The sequence below is a fragment of the Chiloscyllium punctatum genome, chromosome 20 (assembly GCF_047496795.1).
Source record: "Chiloscyllium punctatum isolate Juve2018m chromosome 20, sChiPun1.3, whole genome shotgun sequence".
Taxonomy (NCBI): domain Eukaryota; kingdom Metazoa; phylum Chordata; class Chondrichthyes; order Orectolobiformes; family Hemiscylliidae; genus Chiloscyllium; species Chiloscyllium punctatum.
Window position 1 is genome coordinate 63,321,191 of NC_092758.1, and position 21,737 is coordinate 63,342,927.

General features: G+C 38.1%; 1 protein-coding gene and 1 long non-coding RNA gene across 5 annotated transcripts in view; one reads left to right on the plus strand and one right to left on the minus strand.

Annotated features, from left to right (window-relative positions):
- The window catches only part of cpeb4b (cytoplasmic polyadenylation element binding protein 4b), a 78,450-nt gene extending 73,331 nt beyond the window's left edge, over window positions 1–5,119 (plus strand). For all 4 annotated transcript variants that reach the window (XM_072591017.1, XM_072591018.1, XM_072591019.1 and 1 more), the window contains one exon: window positions 909–5,119. In XM_072591017.1, the coding sequence (XP_072447118.1) occupies window positions 909–1,136 (228 nt within the window). In that variant the 3' untranslated portion in view covers window positions 1,137–5,119. The remainder of the gene's footprint in view (window positions 1–908) is intronic.
- Window positions 5,120–7,552: 2,433 nt separating this feature from the next.
- Window positions 7,553–21,737, minus strand: part of LOC140492172 (uncharacterized) — a 79,997-nt gene continuing 65,812 nt past the window's right edge. Inside the window, exon 4 of the long non-coding RNA XR_011963511.1 lies at window positions 7,553–7,892. This is a non-coding gene — a long non-coding RNA (uncharacterized lncRNA). The remainder of the gene's footprint in view (window positions 7,893–21,737) is intronic.

The following is a 21,737-nucleotide window of genomic DNA, read 5'->3' on the forward strand; positions in this document are numbered from 1 at the left end:
AGTTTTGGGAAAAATATTATTGCTGCCTATAGTTTGGTCCTTGTTTGTCATAATTTTGGCAAGAAGTGTAATGGTTTCACTTTCCACAAAAGTTTAGATCACAATGCTGTGCTGCTTTGCTCATTGCATTTACAGCACTGCCACTTTTAATTAGCATGGAGACAATTATGGGAGCAAGTGGGCTTTTGAAGCTGGAGAGTCAATTGGCGGTCTTACAGCTTGAAAATCACGCTGTAATGGCAGCTAAATAATAGGTCCTTTAATTTCAATTTGAACAATAAACTCATGGAATTAGGCCATCATTACGGGATAGGGAGGAACCCATGGGGTTGCACTTGCATACGTATATAGGCCCTTTGGGCTTGTTTACAGTGCTTGCCCTCATTTGATGGCAGGTGGCCACCTACAGGCAGTTGAACTACCCCCATCAGTGCAGGAAACTGGAGGGAAACTAGAAAATTAAAGTTGGCCTTTTCTAATTGGATAACAAAGCTCCAGATGGCAACCAGCTGCATGGTGTAGGCAGCCACACCAACCCTGATCTTCCACCATTAAAATGATAGGAATCATGTTTGGAAACTGACACATGACCAGTGACTGCACTTTTAGCGTACACCTGCCTCTATTACCATGACCAGAAGGGGCTTGAAATAGACCCACATCCAAAAATGGTCCTGAGTATTTCCAGGATTTTCAGTTTTTGAATCAGAACAAGTGAGAAAGCAGTTTGGCAGATCTTTTGTGTAAGCTTTTTAATTGATGAAAGCAAAAGGTTGTGATGCCACCCTTTTATTTCTCATGATTAGGGTGTTGTGCAATTCTAGAAACTGTATCAAAGGTTTTAGTGCTTTTACCTGTTTACCATTTATCTCACGTCAAATAATGGCACTCTTGTGTTTCGTTTTTAGGTGGAAGTCAAGCCATATGTCCTTGATGATCAGCTGTGTGATGAATGCCAGGGTACCCGTTGTGGTGGGAAATTTGCTCCATTCTTCTGTGCCAATGTCACATGTCTGCAGTATTACTGTGAATACTGCTGGGCTGCCATACATTCTCGTGCTGGGAGAGAGTTCCACAAGCCACTTGTGAAAGAAGGAGGAGACCGTCCACGTCAAGTTCCTTTTCGTTGGAACTAAGATATTTAAACCTGATTCTCGTGGCAAGATAAGAGTGCTGTATGGCTGCAGACACCAGATTAGCTAGGATACTAAATAAGTGCATTCTTCTACTGCCTCATCCCAGATTTCAAAATGTATGTCTCAAATTTTCACTTCAAAACAATTGGGTTAACAGTTTCGGTGTTTTTTTAGAAACATTTACTGATTTGTGATAACACTGGATATTTGATCCTTAGCTTAAAGAAATAATACAGATTCAGTCGATGTGCAAGATTGAGATTTCTGAGTCATGTGCTTACACAGCTTGGTGCTGTACTTGATAGGAATGTCCTGTTGAGGAAACTGTGATTGAGAACTAGTTTTAGTTGTATAGACAGAATCTAAAATTAATGTGAAGTTATACTGCAGCCCTTTTTGTGTTTGGATTTTCAATTAAATTATATCTAAAGTAGGGGAATAGCACTATGTATTATATAAAACACTTGGATTTGCCCTCCCACAATATGAATCCCAATTTTTTTTTTCAAACTGTGTCAGTGTGCTTTTTAAAAGTTGTTTCTAACACACTACAGGCTTTACTAACAGGTATGGGGTAAAAGCTTTTGGTGCTTCCCTATCAATTCACCACAACCCCAAAATACGCAATGTAAGAAAGGGGTTTAGATTGCTGCTACGGTTGAAGTATGCACTTATTTCAGAAATGAGAAACCACAATTTGAAGATCTGCCGCCCCTAAAAGTTTACCAAAGTTGTTCAGATTGACACAATGTAATTGTAGAGAGGCATTTTCCTTGCTGGAAGAGATTTTATACCTTTATTTTTTTGATGTTGCTATTTACAAAGTCGACTTGATCTACTAATATATTGTCACGTGTCAGCTTTTGCTCTCCATTTTGACACACAAAAAGTAATACCTCAATTGTAGCCTTGATTTATATTTTTTTATTTTTAGTGATGCTGTTTAATTGCAAGAGACAATAGGAGCCTTGCTGCTGTTTAGATGGTATGACAAATACCATTTCTTTCCCAGTAAAATGGGAATTAGAAGTAACAAAGAAAAAGGCTACAATGCAACACAACTAGATGTAGCACAGGCTATGGCTTCAGCTGCCTAAGATTTTTTTAATTTTATTTTTTATGTGGAATAGTATGAATGATTGAATGTTTACTAGTACACCTGTTTTGCATGCACTATATATTCATACATTTTCCCATTATCTACAGTACTTATTCTGCCTAAAAATCTTTGTTTATAAAATTACATTTTGAAAATGTAAATGGCATACAACAAAGGAAACACTGAACACTGTTTGAGTGCCAAGGTGCATGTTTGTGTTACTATAGGTTAGCATGTGGTGTCATGACACTCTTAAGTGTATACTATGCAGGTTGGCTTTAAGTGGTACTGCGCCCTTGCAAAGGCGACGTAGGTGCTGGACTGCATTGAAGGAATTATCTCCTTGTGATTATTGCGTGATTCAGCCAAAGGTGGTTATGCATTTGTGATTTTTAAAAATTATATGTGAAAGGTTATTGCTCCTCACTCTTGCTATTTTTTTTCTGATACAGTGCATAGCATCTTCAAACTCCTGCAAACCAAAGACTGGATTACTCACTGCGAATTGCTGACTTGTGACCTACAAGTAATACACTGATAATAGCATTAAAATTCTTCCTTTGAAATAATAGGGTTTAAATAACTAAACCAGGTCAAAATGGAGGCATTTGCTGTTAAATTATCAAGTTTAAATAGTTTAAATTTGATCTATGTTTTGACCACAGTGGTGTCAAACTAACAGCAGCAGAGAGTTGTGAGGGTGCTTATCATTTAGCTCGTCAGGGATTTACTATAAAGAATATGTAATTCTTAGTGGCAATCTTTAAGCTATAGAAACTGCTGGTTATCATCCTTTCTTGGTGTACTGGTGTGCTGTTGTGCCATTCCTGCCCAACTCTGGTGTTTGTGGGTGTAGTGAATTAGCATTTTTGAAATTTGACACTGAAAGATAACTTTTCTACTAGTTGACTTCCTTTTTAGGTAACATATTCTACCTTTGAGCTTTTTGGTATGTTGTTTCTCTAGTTGGCTTTTTGTTCCCCTTTTGTTTTTATATACATGTCAACATTTGTTATGCACTACTTTTGTAAATCTTTTTTTTTCCCAACAGTTAATATTTTTAAGCTCACTTTTTCACTGGCATCTCTTTTGCAATACCTCGATTTTTCATAATCTGAAAGAGATTAATAGTTTTTTCTATGTTTGTTATTCGAAGATTTGCACATATATCGTTAACTTAATTGTGCAAAGAAATGAGTTGAAGCAATCAATTTTGTTTCCATTTTCTTTCCTTTTTTCTTTTAACATTTGAAGGCAAAGAGAATTTTGAATATCATGAACATTAGGGATCAGCAATGCTGTTGATAAAACTGCAGAGTCTGAAAAACATAGTCATCGAAAATATAATCTCCCAGCTCCAGGTGTTGATGTTCATAAGTCTAAAGTAATAATACAGTAAATATTAGAACCTGGTTGCAATATCAGCCCTATCCTCATTGTTAAATGTGGATTCTAGTTTCTTCCAATACTACACTGTATTTTCAGCAAATATTCTTTTGAAAATGATCATATAGACTCCTTTTCACAGTTCCTGTATCTATGGTACAGTAGCTGACCTGGCACAAAGTTCAATACAAAAGACACACAGAACAATTAGCAGTAAACTTTGACACATGGATTCTTAGGTGTTTGATGGTTAGAACAAGATTTACTGGTTTTTTTATAGACAAAACCAGGTTTAACTGCCATCAAGTTACCTCAATTCTAGATAGTGTGCAAGGCTGAAACAATTAAGAAAATAAAAGCATGCATGTAAACAAAAAAAATGTAAACTTCAAAACTAACTTGTTTATTGTGTGTTGTAAAGTTGTTTACAAAGGTTAAATTTCATTTCTCACTTGCCCATAGCATGGCAAATATATCCTCATACACAGACCTCTGCAGAATGCATGATTTTAAATCTGATCTTGTGGTTCAAGAAGGAAAGGATTTTATGAATGCCATTGGAAGGACTTGATAATTTATTCTTTGTCTGGATTTTTAAGAATTTCTTACAAAGTTACAGAAGACTTGAATGTGGTAAATTGTGGAAAGTTAATGTCATATTGTTATGTGCAATACTTTTTTTCTAACTTCTGAAAAAACTTTACAGTGTAAACCTTTTAATGCGATTTTTTTTAATTGCAAACATTCAGATTAATATGTTGTCCACAATGTCATTTTCTACTGTTATTATATTCCCTTTTATCTTACTGATATTTGTAAATTCAGAATATGATCTTTGTACTAATATAAATAATTGAAGTTATTTTTAGATATGGACTAAAGGAAAAATGTGCTTGTTTGCTTATTTTTGTTACCTTACTTTAAAAAGTAGCAAAGACTACTTTTCTCAGCAGCATTATAATAATTGGGTCAATATCCTGTCCAGCATTTTATTTTTGGTATTTTAAATTGAAATGTATAATTAGTTTTTTATCATTTGACCATTCAGATTTTTTATGTTGTAATATTTTTGATTGTGCAGCTTTTTTAATATTTTAAAATGTCTAGTTTTTATTGAAAGCTTAAGTATTCAACACTGTATGGCAAATATTCATAAAAAGAATAGTTATTTGTGGAAGATGGCCATCAGTGGTGTGTCTCTGTGGCTGAATTCTTTGTGCTTTTCACTGTGTTTGGGGAGGTTGTAGTGATGATTAACAATTTTAAATAAAGGAAACTCATTTTTATTAATATTTGTTCACTTTTTGAGTTGATATTTTATGTATCCCCTCTACTAAATTATTTGGTGCAAAAATGTCCCTTTGCAGCTTGTTTGTTGAAGTGGTAGTAAAACATAATGTTGTTAAAGTTTTATGCCAACTATTTATAACACTCAGTAATTTTAAAATATTTGTAATGTGAAATGTTGAATGATTAAAGTGTTTCAATGTACTGTAAATGTCTGAGCTTTATACTAACACTGGTCTGCAAATTATTTTTTATTTATTTGTTTTGAACAGATAGCTAACCATTGCCTATACTGCTTCTATGTATTGCATCTTGAAATGTACCCAATACAGTATTCATGTTTTTATTGAAGGTCGTTTTAGTGTTCCTGCCTGTCTCTCTTAGTCTTTTAACATTGGTTTTAGAGGCCAGTTTCATATCAACTATTGCAACACAAGGGACTTGTTTATATGAGACTTCAAATGTACCACATGTTTAGTTACACTTTACAAATAACTAGGTTTAAGTCTACATGTGAAACGCCAAGCAACTCTAAAGAATGAGAAGAAACATATATAGCATGTTAACATTAAAAAAAAGTTTCCGTTACATTGTGTGGAACAAATCACAGTTATGCACTGTTAAAATTAACTAATATTTGTGATACTAAAGAATTTTTAAAAATAAACCTGGTATACATTGAGAACCCATTTCAAGAGCCATAACTATCAGAGTGCATTACATCAGTCTCTCAAAATTTAAGATCTATTGGTGCTCTTCAGTCCAAAGGAATCTAGTAAATTCATAGGGCTTCTATGGTTACAGAAATAAAACATTTGGTCCATGCCAACTGAGTCCTTGCCACTTTCATCCTGTCCATTCCCTTTTGATATTACTCTTTTTTTTAACTATCTGTTTCCTTTTCAAAATAGTTTAATGTACAACTATTTATAGAAGACTTCAATCTCTTAAAAATGTCTTCTAACCTATATTTCATTTTTTGACTTTATTCAAACTTTATCTTAATATATTCATGTGACTGAAACTTTTTTTTTAATTATTCATTCAGAGGATCTGGGTGTCACTGTTTAGGCCGACATCATTGCCCATCCCTAATTGTCAAGAGGGTAGTTAACAGTCAGCCATATTGCTGTGCATCTGGAGTCATATGTAAGCCAGACCAGATAAAGATAGTAGTTTCCATCCCTAAAGGACGATAATGACATGGATGTTTTTTTCATGACCATCAACAACTGTTTCATGGTCATCATTAGATTTATTAATTCCAAATTTTTATTGAATTCAAATTCCACCTGCCATGACAACATTCAAACCAGAGTACCTAGAAAATTACTTGGGTCTCAAGGTAAATGGTTAAGCACAAGTACTTTAGGTCGTTGCCTCTCCTTCTGAAAATGTTTGTAATTAATTGGTTGTAGATCTCTAAGTAGGAAGAACATTGTCATTTATTTGTAAACTGCTATGCCCACACCACCTTCATGTTTCTTCAATTAATACTTTTTTTTTCTCCAAGGTCCATTATAACTCTTAAAATTTAAGTTCATCTTCATTGTAATTTGATGCATTCTTGTATATTTCAATATGACTAATGAGCAACTGTTGGAAATAGAAATTTTGAACTCAATATCAAATAAGGAATGCCCCAGATGGTAAAAACGATTAATAGGTCAGTTGTAAATTGGATTTTTTTACCAGAAACTACAAAGCATATGTAGATTGGAGGTGTAGGCTTTATGTTGAAATGATTTTTGACTTACTGTTGTTAGTTTTAATGGATGAGTTGGGTAAAGAACATTTTGAGATAATAGTACATATTAGTTACTTTGTCTGAATTCCATAAATGCAACCCCATCAGCAAGATATCTGGCTATTTTGAAGCTGTCAGCTGCAGGCACAAGGGAGTAGGTAAAATTGATTTTGCCCACTTCTTTTGGTTTGGAGATTTATTTTGCCTTGGTCTTTGTCAGCATTTTTCCAACCCAACTGAAATCTAGAATTCCAGAGCATAATGATAAACCCAAGTTCATCTTGCCTTGGCACCATACCTTAGTATTTTTTCCATTTTTTTTTGTTCAACATGTCTGCTGGTCACTCTAAAAACACTAGTTTTAATCATCTAAATGTAGACAGATTTTGAAGTTTGGTACAATGTGCATTTGTAATTTCCCTCATGATTTCTCAAGTTCACTCGTGCCATTAGAGAAAAAATATCTCTAACACAGTCACTCAGATTTTCAACTTGCCTTGGTTTTCTTGCAACTCTCAAATAACATTCAGACATTTTGGCGTTTCAAATAGTCTTTGGTAATTTTTACATATGTCTAGTTTTCTGTTGTGGTATTGTTTCAACCCTACAAGCACATTTGATTCAGTATTGAATATCCTACAAAAAAAAACATTTAAAAAAAGAGATGTAAGGAGTAGTGAATATTCCACTTGTGGTCAAGCTAGCTTAATAGCAATTTTTTTCAAAGGAGTCAAAGAATACTATCATCCCTTCATTGCTGAATTAGTATTAGGTGAATATTTATTGTTAAATCAAAAAAACAAATTCAAATAGTCTCTCAATCTGCCCGTTATTATTTATTCTCATTAACTGGACAATAAAAGATTGTAATTTAAGACATTTTTTAATTTCTGTTGCAGTGTGGGAGCGGTGAACCGAAATTTCATTTTCTTCAATATTGATTAGTCAGGCTCAGTTTGAGGTCCAGTCATCTTGGATAGAGCTTTTAATTTGAAATATTGCAAGTATTTTTGCCTGTAATACCCATCCATGAGAAGGGTGGAAGTGGGAAGGTGGCACAACACATCAGGTTTTTTTTTACTTTGTTTACTTTCTTGTCCACCCAAGGAGTCTTTATTCATGGAAGCAGTTTCCATTCTTCTCACCAACACGGCAGTGGATTAAACATCAAAAGAACTGCAGTGGTGGAAATCGTAAACAAAACCAGTTTTTGATGGAAATACAGGTCTGACAGCATCTGTGGAGAGAAATATTTTGGGCCCAGTTACTCTTCAGAGCATGTTTTTTCCAGCAGTTTGCATAGTGGTAAAAACATATACAGCAGGAAATCACACTCTAATGTAAATCATGTGGTTAATTAGCAATTTAGACATAGCGCAAATAATTACAGCAAATCCCTTACTAAAATCATTCAAAATCAGCACAATGGGTTAGGTACACTTTTGTCATTAATATCTTTCAGCAATACTTTTCTATTTAGCAACTCTTTGAAGAAATATACATCTTCTTGCTATCAAACTCAGCAGAAGTAGTATCTCTTAATATAACATTTTTTAGGTCAGCCCTTCTAGAAAAAGTGGCATCCTTCAAATATAAACATTCATAATTCATCACATCTCTATTTAAATCAGCGATGCAACATTGTCAGGAGAAATACTAGCCACCAGGACTAAAATTACTTTTAAAGTTTTAATCTCCAATAATTTGCCTTTAAATTCTTCAATTCCATGACAATGTAAATGCCGTTGGTGCTTTTAATTCACTCTTATCCTCTGCAATTTTTTTCACCACCTTGAGGAACATCTCTCTTTTCACTTTCAGTAGAATCTTGCTTACTATCAGCTGCTATATCTCTCCAGACGTGTGGGTTTCCAAACAATGATTTGCTGCCACCTAGGTATTTGGGGGAATAAAATGATAGCTATCAGTCAAATAGTGGCTTCTGGTTGTAGTAAACTCTACAGTCCTTGAAGTGTAGTCTAATACCTCCTGGAATATTATTTTAAAATTCTTCCATTAATAGCACCCCTCATTTTCATTGAATGATATGTTCCCTAGTAAATTTCACAAAGTTTGAGTCGTTTCCTTTGATTCTGAAATTTTAATAGGCTTTTGAAATGTGTTCATATGCATTTACTATCATAGACTTAAAGGTTTCATGCTCTGAAGACTTTGCATAAAGCCTTTCCTACAAAAAAAACTTGGTAAATGAACATGTGATTTAGGAGCAGGAGTAATGAATACTCATTGTCAAGCTAGCGTAGCAATAATTTTTTCGCTGAAGTTGAGCACTAGGTCAATATTTCTTGTTAAATCAAAAGATGAATTCAAATCATTGTCCAATCTGCCAGTCCTTTCCTATCCCCATTACTGGAATTAAGGTTTTATTTTAAGATGTTTTTGTCATTCTGCTACAGAGTGGAAATGGTGAATCAACCTATTTGTATTCTGCCCATAAGTGGAGGTGTATTTTTTTAGAGCTTGTGTTCCTTTTGAAAGAGGCTGTGATATGTTTTTCCCAAAGCCATATGTTTGTGAAATCTAAGTTACCCACAGCAAACTCTTTAGGGTTAAATCAATGGTGTAATTTATTCATGCATTCAAACTTTGGGGAGAATCATCACAATACAGGCAAGGAAGAAAGGAAAAGAAAGCAGTTACAATTGAGACTAACTTTATTTTTTAACCAAAGTTGTGGAATCATTCATGTAACTTGTCTGAGTCCAGAAAGTTGGTGGTAAATGAAAGTATCTGTACTTGTCATGGGCTGGACTTGTAGAATTCATTCAACGTTGAGAAAGGCACAGTGGAATGAGGTAGTATCCACTTTTCCAACCGTTATAAGGTTTCTTCCAGATCTATGGAGAGTTAGAATAGAGGTGAATGTATGGACCCATGTGCTTTTGTGGTAGTGTATCTATCTCTGGGCAGAAGGCCACTATTCAAGATCCACCTACGCCCTCATATAAGTCAGAGTCATGCAGTATAGAAAGCTTGCCCACGCTGATCAGCCATTGCAATCTGACCTAGTCCATTTACTAGCGTTTGGTCCATATCCAGCCTTCCTATGAGTTGGTTGTTTAGAAGATAGCGGGAGTCTGCATGTGATGACATCAGCAGTTCAATTCTTAGCAGACTGACTATGTTAAGAGTAAACTGCTTCTCAACAGACTGAAACAGTGATGCCCATAACTACAGTTATCATCTCCAAGAGGCCAGGAGGGCTTTTAAGGAAGCCATGTTGTACTATAATTTTACTAGAAACTTTGGAAAAGTCCAATTTCATGGGGAATTTCTCTGTGAAATTACTTGTGTTATTCTCTGGAATGCTCCTCATTACCAATGCACCACACATACAAGACACAGCTCTTGTCCTCACTTTCCTCTGGCCAGAGGTAGAAATACTTGCCACTGCCAGAGATACAATTAGTAGATATCTAGAAAATGGGAAAATAGTGTAAAACTGCCTTTTCAGAAAGGAAATCATACTTGACTAACCTGATACAGTTCTTGAGGAGGTGGCACAATATACTTGGATAATATATTTAAATCTTTCAAAAACCTTTGACTGGTTGCGCAACAATGAACTTTTGGAAAACCTTACCAGACGTGTAATTATGAATAGGATCGCAAATTGGATTAAAATCCAGTTAGAGTGGAACAGTAAGTTAATGGCAGTTACTTTTAATAGTTGGAATTGAGCAGCAGAATGTCAGTGCTCTGTTCTGCAACTACTTCTGTTCATTAGTGTGCACGCATGATTTTTTTTATCCTTGTGTGGGATGTGAGCATTTCTTCTTCCTTAGAAGGTGATGATGAAACAGATAGATTTTTATGACAATAGTCACATGGTCAACACTAGGCTTGTTGTTTTAAATTTTGATTTTATCTAATTCAAATTTCACCATCTGTCATGGTGGATTTAAATACATAGAACCTCCAGATTCTTAGTCCAGTAACATTGCCATTACACAGTCTCCACCTATGCTTGATACAGAGCTAACAGTAGTGATATCCAAAGTAAGTTACAAAAAGAATATTTCCCCCTCCAACTCTATTTCGATTTAATCTAATCCCTGCCCTCCCCTTCACTGTTTGATCACTCAGCACTGACTTCTGAGAAGGGCACTGCTTGTCACTGGCCACTCGGGTGTTTCCTTTCTTCCTGGTGGTGGAATATAAATAAAGATTTACACAATTGTTATTGTTCTTCACTGTGTCCAATACCTGTACACAAATGACATGGGCGCTGGGAAAAAATAAGCACTACCACTACCACTGTTAGGTGGTAGTGTGGGGTAGAAAAAGGAAAAAAATAAGGTAAAAAACAGAGTGTCAGTGAACAGCCTGGAAAAAAATAATGCAGTGTATCCACATGTTCTGTATTAATATGTAGCTTCCAGTATGTGCAAATGTATTACACTGCAAGCACAATTGACAATGCTAAATTGGTTATCCACATAATTCTTCAACACTCATCCAGCAAATGTTGTCCAGTTACACATGTTGTCTTGTGTGTTTGATAGGTCAGTGTAGGCTGTGTAGGTTGATAGGTCAGTATCTCCTCCAGCAGGATGTCCTGTAGCTGTTCCATGATAGCTTAGCACCAGGGAGCATCACACTTGGAGTCATATTTCATATCTAATCCAACAACCATGAAAGCTCCTATATTGTGCTTACATTCTTCTTTCTCCTCCTTATATAGCTGTGTTGCCCATGGTGCCATGGGCTTGGCTGCGGTTGCACTCCCTTGAGGAGTGTCAGGGTCATTGGGTACTGAAATGGTGAGTAACTAGAAATTTGGGACAAAGAAGGAAAAAAGTGTTTTATTTAGACTTATTGTAAGAAATACAGTCTCCAGAGTGAGACGAGAACAGAAGAGGAAGTAAGGCATAGATTATGCAGCCTACTTGCACTGCAATAGACAGTAATGCGACACCAAGAGTGCAGAGAAAGCAGCTGATTGTGAGTAGGTTTGGTTAGTATTTTTAATCTTTAAATTGAAAGTTGGGTATTATGATATGTTTAGGTATGTTGAAATTTTTCTCTCCCATGTTGAGAAATAGTTTGCTAAACTTAGTAAGTACATAACTATTCAAGAATGTCAAATTACTTTTAGAGTTAAAGGATGGCAGGTCAAATGAGTCAAGTGGAGTGTACATTCTGTGGTATGTGAGGTCAGAGACATACTGTATGTCCTAACCAACCACATTTGCAGCAAGTGTTATTAGCTGTGAAAACTTGAATTCTCTGTTTTAGAATTTGAGCAGTGACTACAGTTATGCATCCCTGAGGCAGAGGACCATGTGGGTAGCACACATAGTGAGGTGGTCACACTACAGATTACAAGTGTGCAGGCAGAAAGGAAAAGGGTGACACCAGAAAATTTAAGAAAACCAAGTAGATAGTGCAAGAGTCCCCTGAGGCTGTCTTATTTGCTTGTCAATATTCCAATTTTGAAACTGGTAAAGGCAATGATTCCTCAGGGAACTGCAGTCAGAGCCAAGCCCATGGCATCATGGATACTCAGCTACAGAGGAGGGGAGGAAGAAGAATAGAAGGGCAATAACTGTAGGGGATTCCATAGTCATGGGGATCAGACAGACATTTCTGTTGCATTAAACATGATCTCATGACATGATAGTATCTTGCCTCCCTGGTGCCAGGGCAAGGATGTCATGGAATGGTTGCCAGACATGCTACTGGGATGAAGATCAGTTATGTCATGGTCCATATTGGGACCAATAACAGGTAGGAAGAGAGATATGGTCCTGAAGGGAGATTTCAAAAAGTTAAGAAGGAAATTAAAATGTTTGACCACAAGAGCAGTAATCTCATGATTACTCCGAAAGCTACATGCCAGTGAACATAAGAACTGGAGGATCGATCAATTGAACACATAGCTGGAGAACTAGTTCAAGAGAGAGGACATCAGATTTCTGAGGAATTGGGCTCTGTTCTGGGGCAGGTGGAACCTATACAAACTGAATTGATTATACCTTATTGGGACTGTTAGTGATATTCTCACAGGGAGATTTGCTAGTGTCGTTAGTGCTCTCATCAGGGGTATGGGAACCCAAGGGGTAACCCAAGTTGGAAGGAAGTAAAACTGGTAATAGGACATCAAAACGATACTAGGGGCACTTAAAAACAGGAGAAACAAAGCTGAGAATCAGGTATTCTGCTTGATGACCAGTATTAGAATTGAATATTCAAGGCTATTCAACCTTTAGGAAGGACAGGCAAGAAGAAAAAGGAAGTTGACTTGCACTGATAATAAGCAAAAGGATTAATACATTATTAAGGGATCTCAGATTGGAAGAAAAATGTGTCGAATCTGTTTGGGTGGAACTAAGAAATAGCAAGAGGCAACTGACATTGGATTGAGTCATTTATAAGCCAGAGTCGATCAAGTGTGGCTAGTCCTGATGAAGGATCCTGCCCAAAGGGTCGACTGTCCTCCTCCTCGGATTCTACCTGACTTGCTGTGTTTTTTTCCAGCGCAACATTTTATCAACTCTGATTCTCCAGCATCTGCAGTCCTTAGTTATTCATAAGCCATCAAAAAACAATGGGAGTGTGGGGTATGTTCCCAATCAGGACATGAGTAGTATAGGCAATGCTGTTATCATTACTTCAGTCTGGATTTAGACTGGGTAAACCAACTGAGAAATAAAGTTATGGAATGTATTGGGATCATTTTCTAGAGAACAGCTGACTGGAGAACATGCTTTTTAAATCTAGTATTATGCAAAGACAAAAGGGCTACTTAATAATCTTATTATGAAAGACCACAATATGAGAGAATTTTACATTATGTTTGAAAGTGAGTTAGTTTATTCTGAAGTAAGAATATTACATTTGGATAGTGGAAATTATGAAGGTATGAGTTACAAATTTGTAGAGGTAGTCTGGGAAAATGCATTAAAAGGCATGGCTGAGTATTGACAATGAGTATAACAGTCTTTAAAGAACTGTTATATATCTTTTGGCAATTATACATTCCTTCAAGGTACAAAAACCCAGAAAAGATCAGTGAGCCATGGCTGAGAAAGGAACATCAGAATTATGTAAGCTTAAAAGTAAAGGCTTATATAGAGTGGTCAGAAACATCAGCAATTCTGAGGATGGTATGGTTTTTAGAATACAACAAAGGAGGATCTGGAAATTGATTAGGAAAAGAAGACTAGAACATGAATGCAGTCTAGGGAAAAGTCATGAAAATAGATTCTAAATCTTCTATAGGAACATTCAAAGGAAATGTTTGGCTAAAGTGAATTTTGGTCCATTACAGACAGAGTTATAAAAGGGATTAGAGAAAATACTAATAAAACTGATAAAGTCGAGCCAATGGATGTAGTATACTTAGATTTTCAGGCTTTTAGTAAAGATCACCACAACAGGAGGTTGATTGGAAAAATGTGATAAAGCACAATTATGGATTAATGGTTGGACAATAGGCAGCAAAAAGACAATAGGAATGACTGGTTCATTTTCATGTTTGCAGATTGTGACTAGTGAGGTACAGCAAGAATGAGTACTTAGGCCTCAGTTGTTCAATGATTTGGAGATGTGGATCACACATGTAATGTTTCCAAATTTACAGGTGGTACAAAACAAAGTGGGAAAGTATGTTGTGAGGAGTCAAGGACACTGAAGGCTAACATGCAGGTGCAGCAAGTTATTAATAAAGTAAAGGAATGATAACTTTTATTGCAAGAGAATTTGAGTACAACAGTAGAGAGGTCTTGCATGAATTGTATCGAAGTTTGGTTAGATTGATTGTGGAGCACTGTATACATCTTTGGCCTCCTTATCTCAGCAAAGGTATTATTTCCATGGAAGAAGTGTAACGAATGTTCACCACATTGTTCTCAAGATTGTAAGACTGTCCTATGAAGAGAGCTTGGATAACTAAGCATCTACTCTCTAGAGCTACAAAGAGGTGATCTCATTGAAACATAGAAAAGGTTTAGAGTGATAGACTGGGTAGATGCAGGTATGATGTTTCTCTAGCAAAGAGTTTGAAACCAGAGGGTACAATTTAAATATAAGGAGATGCCACTTAGGTCCAAGGTGAAAAGAGTTGTTTTTTTTTATCAGAAGGTTGTGAACCTTTGGAACTCTCAACTATGGAAGCTCAGTCTTTGAGTACCTTTCAGTTAGAAATTGATTTCTAATTACCAGTGGTGTACAGGGTAATGATGATGGTAAAAGTCATTGAACTGTTTGGTCAGTCATGATTGTATTGACTAGGCAGGTCAATGGGATGAATGGCCAACTCCTGTACTTGATGAACAGCGGAGAACTTTCAAAGTACCCAACAAAAGTATATACCAGTGAAGAGAAAGGAATGTAGGAAAAGGGATAATTTGCTATGGGTGTCTAAGGAAATAAGGGAGGCATTCAAATTAAAAGAGAAGGCATACAAAATGGCAAAGACCAATGGGAAACTAGAAAATTGTGAAAACTTTAAAGGTCAACAGAAAGCCACAAGAAAAGCTATAAAGAAAAACAAGCTAGATTATAAGAGTAAACTAGCTCAGAAAATAAAGACAGATAGCAAAGGTTTCTCTAAATGTACAAAACAAAAGATAGTGGCTAAAGTAAACATTGGTCCTTTACAGGATGAGAAGGGAGATTTATTAATGGGCAAGAATGAAATGGCCAAGGCTTTGAACAGGTAGTTTGTGTCAGTCTTCACAGTGAAGGACATTAATAAGATGCCAGTGATTGACAAGGAGACAAAGGTCGGTGAGGACCTGGAAATGATCATTATCATGAAAGAGGTAGTGTTGGGCAAGCTAATGAAGCTAAACATAGACAAGTCTCCTGGTCCTGTTGGAATACATCCCAGGGTGCTAAGAGAGATGGTGGGTGAAATAGCAAATGCACTTATAATAATTTTCCAAAATTCACTGGAGTCGGGGGCAGTTCAGGTAGATTGGCAAACAGCAAATGTGACGCCATAGTTTAAAAAAGGTGGACAAAAGATGGGCAATTATTGACTGGTTAGCTTAACTTCTATAGTGTGGAAAATGCTTGAATCTATTATCAAGGAAGACTTAGCAAGCGTGTTCGGGAAAGTTTGCTTGAGCAGATCCCTCAGGATTAGTAAAATCCAGATTGTTATGAAGAATTCAAACTCTAATGTGTAAGGCACAGCTGTAATCCATGCTCACTGTCAAACAGCTTGCTAGTGTTCAATGTCTAGGTGCTCGATGAGGGATGGTCCCTTGGGTGAAGTATTGGTTGATGTATATTGCTTGTGGAACTGTAGGTCAGCAAGTGGTCAAGAAAGGAGAAACGTGGAAGAGCTATTGATTGTTAAAAAAAGGCTTTGTTCAAGGATTGTACATGTACAAGATTAATAAATCCTCACGTACAGAAATTTCAGCAATCATTGATGAAAAGTAACATCAAATTTGGTTCTCTCACTGCTGCCGTCAAGAAATAAACAATATCCAGAGTAAAATCTTTAAAGACACATTTTAATTGCAGAACTGTTAAAACCAATAGTTCAGACTTGTTTTGCAAAATAATAGTTTTTTTAAAATTATTCATTCAGACAACTTGAAAATTATGGTCAAGGCTAGCCTTCATTGTAAATTCCTAAATGCCCTTAAGAGAGTGGCTTGTCCGGCCATTTCAGTTAAAATCAAGCACATTGCTGCAGGTCTGGAGCCATATACAGGAATGGTGCAGGAGGGAGGGTTTTGGATTCTTGGACCACTGGAGTTCTTTCTGGGGAAGGTGGGACCTCTCTAAACAGGATGGTCTTCACCTGAACCAGAGGGGTACCAATATTCTGGGGGGGGAATGGATATTTGCTCTTCGGAGGGGGGTATTTAAACTAATGCAGAAGGGGGATGGAAATCTGAATTGTAGTTCCACTGTAAAGGAGGTTGAAGGTAGTGAGGTCAGGGATAGGTTTACAAGGTTGCGAGAGGACACCGGCAATCAGGATGTTGGAGGAAAAACACCTTTGACCACAAGTCCATCAGGAAGTGGTCAGCACGTAGCGTCCTTGAGACCCTTCGGGAAAAGGAGAGGGCGGATCCTGTCGAGCGGTTCTCTGAGCAGACTGTCAAAGCCATTTGGCAGAATGCCTCATCGCCAGAACTTTCCAACAAGCACCAAGACGTGGCTTGGCTGGTGGTGAGAAGGGCTCTGCCTGTGAGATCCTTCATGCACGCCCGGACTCTCTGCTGCACCGCACGCTGCCCTCGAAGCGGCTGCGGGGGGGACGAGACTGTCACACACCTCCTTCTGGAATGTGCCTATGCAGAGGAAGTCTGGAGAGGAATGCAATGGTGCTTGTCGAGGTTTGTCCCGAGCAGCGCCGTGACATGGGACGCCGTGACGCGGGACTCCGTGCTCTACGGCCTGTTCCCCGGGACTCACACCAAGACGAACATTAACTGTGCCTGGAGGATCATCAACTCGGTGAAGGATGCTCTCTGGGCGGTCCGAAACCTGTTGATCTTCCAGCTGAAGGAGTTGACCCCGACCGAGTGTTGCAGACTGGCACATTCCAAGGACCAAGACTACGTGTTGAGGGACGCGCTGAAGCTTGGGGCAGCTGCCGCCAAGGCGCGGTGGGGAAAGACCACCGTGTAAGATCGGCCTGCCTAAAGAAGAACAGGGGGCCCATGCGGACGTTTTTTGGGCTCTGCTGATGCCTCAGCCAAATATATGTATAAGATTGAAAAATGCACAGACCTGTATATGACATTGATAAATTTGAATTTGTGTTTGTAAATGTGGACATATGTATGGCATGACCAAATGTACAGAACATCAAATCATTTTATGAATAAAGTATATTTTGAAATTTAAAAAATGTGTACTTCAATGCCAGGAACTTTCAGAATAAGGTGGGTGAACTTGCAGCATGGGTTGGTACGTGGGATTTCAATGTTGTGATCGTTTCAGAGACATGGATCGAAGAGGGACAGCATTGGTTGTTGCAAATTCCGGGATCTACATGTTTCAGCAAGAACAGAGAAGATGGTAAAAGAGGTGGGGATGTGGCATTGTTAATCAAGGGTAGTTTTACAACAGCTGAGAGAACATTTGAGGACTCACCCACTTAGGTAGTTTGGGCTGAAGTTAGAAATAGGAAAGGAGAGGTCACCTTGTTGGGAGTTTTCTATAGGCCTCCGAATTGTTCCAGGGATATAGAGGATAGCAAAGATAATTTTGGATAAGAGTGAGAGTAACAGTGTAGTTGCTATGGGGGAGTTTAACTTCCCCAATATTGACTGGGAATACAATAGTTCAAGTGGTTTCGATGGGACAGTTTTTGTTCAATGTGTGAAGGAGAGTTTTCTGACACAGTACGTAGACAGGCCAACAAGGGGCAATACCACATTGGATTTGGTAATGTTTGAATGAACCCGGCCAGGTGTTAGATTTGGAGGTAAGTGAGCACTTTGATGATAGTGACCACAATTTGGTGATGTTTACAATAGCAATGGGCAGGTATAAGTATATACCACAGGGCAAGACGTTCAACTCAGGGAAAGGCAATTATGGTGTGATTAGGCAAGATTTAGGATGCATAGGATTGGGAAGGGAACTGCAAGGGATGGACACACTTGAAATGTGGAGCTTATTCAAGGAACAGCTATAGCAGGTCCTTAACAAGTATATACCTATCAGGCAGGGAGGCAGTTGTTAAGAGAGGGAGAAGTTGAAATTCTTGTCAAGAGGAAGAGGAAGGCTTATGTGAGGATGAGGTGTGAAGGCTCATTTAGGGGTCTTGAGAGCTATAAGTTAGCCAAAAGAAATCTAAACAGAGGGCTAAGAAGAGCCAGGATGGGACATGAGAAGTTGTTGGCGGATAGAATCATGGGAAAACCTAAGGCCTTCTATAGGTATATCAGGAATAAAAGAATGACTGGAGTAAAATTAGGGCCAATCAAAAATAATAGTGGAAAGTTGTGTGTGGAATCTGAAGACATAGGGGAAGCACTGAATGAATGCTTTTTGTCAGTATTCACAATGGAAAAGAACAATATTAGTGAGAATATGGAGATACAGGCTACAAGATTTGATGGGATTGCATTGACAAAGAGGAGGCTTTAGCAATTTTGGAAGATCTGAAAATAGATAAAACCCCGGGGTCGGGTGGGATTTATATTGGGAAGCCAGGGAGGAGATTGCAGAGCCTTTGGCTTTGATCTTTATATCATCCTTGTCAACAGGAGTAGTGCCATAAGACTGGAGGATAGCAAATGCTGTTCCCTTGTTTAAGAAGGAGTGTCAGGACAGCCCAGAAACTATAGGCCAGTGAGCCTTACTGCGGTTGTGGGTAAGGTGTTAGAAAAGGTTATAAGAGATAGGATTTATATTCACCTGGAAAGGAATAATTTGATTGGGGATAGTCAACACTGTTTTGTGACGGGTAGGTCATGCCTCACTAACCTTCAAGAATTTTTCAAGAAGGTGACAAAACAGGTGGATGAGGGTAAAGTGGTTGATGTGGTGTATATGGGCTTCAGTAAGGCATTTGATAAGGTTCCACATGGTCAGCTATTGCACAGAATAAAGAGTTTCGGGATTGAAGGTGATTTAGCAGTTTGAAACAGAAATTGGGTAGCTGAAAGAAGACAGAGGGTGGTGGTTGACAGGAAATGTTCATCCTGGAGTTCAGTTACCAGTAGTGTGCCGCAAGGATCTGTTTTGGGGTTACTGTTGTTTGTCATTTTTATAAATGATCTGGAGATGGGCATAGAAGGATGGGTTAGTAAATTTGCAGATGACACGAAGGTAGGCAGAGTTGTGGATAGTGCCAAAGGATGTTGTGGGTTACAGAGGGACTTAGATAAGATGCAAAGCTGGGCTGAGAAGTAGCAAGCGGAGTTTAATGCAAAAAAGTGTGAGGTAGTTCATTTCGGAAGAAGTAACAGGAATGCAGAGTGCTGGGTTAATGGTAAAATTCTTGGCAGTGTGGATGAACAGAGATTTCGGTGTCCAGGTCCATAAATCCCTGAAAGTTGCCACCCAGGTTGACAGGGTTGTTAAGAAGGCATCTGGAGTGTTGGCATTTATTGGTAGGGGGATTGATTTTCGGAACCACGAGATCATGCTCCAACTGTACAAGACACTGGTAAGGCCACACCTGAAGTATTGTGTACAGGTCTGGTCACCAAAACGTAGGAAGGATGTGGAAACGTTGGAAAGACTTCAGAGGAGATTTACAAGGATGTTGCCTGGCATGGAAGGAATGTCTTATGAGGAAAGTCTGAGGGAACTGAGGCTGTTTTCATTGGAGAGAAGAAGGTGAGTTAATTGAGATATATAAGATAATCAGAGGGTTAGATAGGGTGGACAGTGAGAGCCTTTTTCCTCGGATGGTGAAGGCTAACCTGAGGGGACATACCTTTAAATTGAGGGGTGATAGATTTAAGAGAGATATCAGAGGTTTCTTCAGTCGAAGAGTAGTAGGGACATGGAAAGACCTGCCTCCAACAGTAGTAGACTTGTTAACGTTAAGAGCTTTTAAACGGACATTAGGCATACATATGGATAATAATGGAATGGTGTAGACTACGTGGGCATCAGATTAATTTCACAGGTCCGCACAACATCGAGGGCTGAAGGGCCTGTACTGCACTGTAACATTCTATGTTTTATGTGCTATGTTCTATGTTCTCTGTACGGCATAAGCTACGCCCATGAACAACTAGCAGACTTGTTGCACTAAAAGACATTAATAAATCATTGTGGTTTTTGCAACAATCTGGTAGTCACATGCTCACTGATACTTAAAACAAGTTTTTTTGTTACATTCCCTGCCTCCATGAGTCTTCTTTTTGTCAAGGGTGCCCATCTCCACCAGGAATTGTTTGCACTATCAATCACTATGCGCTGCTTGCCACCCTCCCTCACTGTCTCTCCATACTGCTGGAGATGCCATTACACAAAGAAGAAGGTCTTTTTCACTCAGCTGAACTCACAGTTTGGAGGACCCTGTAGACTTACAAAATAGACTTGGCATGACCAAAGTCCAATTATTGTTGAATATTGTGGGTTGCATTACTTGAGTCAACTTGTTTCTGCTTGAGACCAGTTCACCCATTCTGAATGTTGCTTTCATTTCTGAGGATTTGAATGTGTGCTCTTTGACTTTTTGCAAAGCTTAGTTAAAGTTTTAACAACATATTTGTGCTCTGCATGCTGTCAGTTCCACAACTTTTTAAAATTCCTACTACAGTATATTCTTCTTCTTACTTTGCCACTTGTGAGTAGTACTTCAGAGACCTGCAATAGACACCTGACTCAGAGATATGAGGCTGAATCCTACAATAGCATTTGAAGAAGTTACTTTTAAATACTGAGCAGTAGCTTGGCTAAGAGAGATGTACTAAGGATTTCAATGAGTCATAGAGTCCTACAGCATGGAGACAGGCCCTTTGGCCTAAACTGGTCCACGCCGACCAAAATATCCATCAACGCCGACTAAAATGTCCATCCACACTAACCCCATTTCCTTACACTTGGCCCATATCCTTCTAAACCTTTCCTATCCATGTATTTGCCCAAAGTTCTTTTAAGTAATGTTAATGTACCCACCTCAACAACCTCTGCTGGCAGCTCATTCCATATGCATACCACCCTCTGTATAAAAAAGATCCCCCTGAGGTTCCCTTTTATTCTTTCCCCTCCAACCTCAAACTGATGCCCTCTAGTTCTTGATTCCCGAGTGCATTCACCCTTTGCATGCCTCTCATGATTCTATACACTTCTTTAAGATCCCCCCTCAGTTTACTACACTCTAAAGAAAAAGGTCTGAGCTTGTCCAACCACTCCCTATAACTCAGACTGTTGAGTTCTGGCAACATCCTTGTAAGTTTCTTCTGCGTTCATTCCTGTTTAATAACGTTCTTCCTATAACAAGGTGATCAAAACTGAACACAATACTTCAAATGCAGCCTCACCAACATCCTGTACAACTGCAACATAACTTCCCAACTTCTATATTCAATGCCCTGACTGAAGGATTCTGGGTAATCCAAGTTGGAGGACAGAAAAAATAGTCGCTGTAAGAGCTGCTCCTCTTTTGAGGTATTTTATG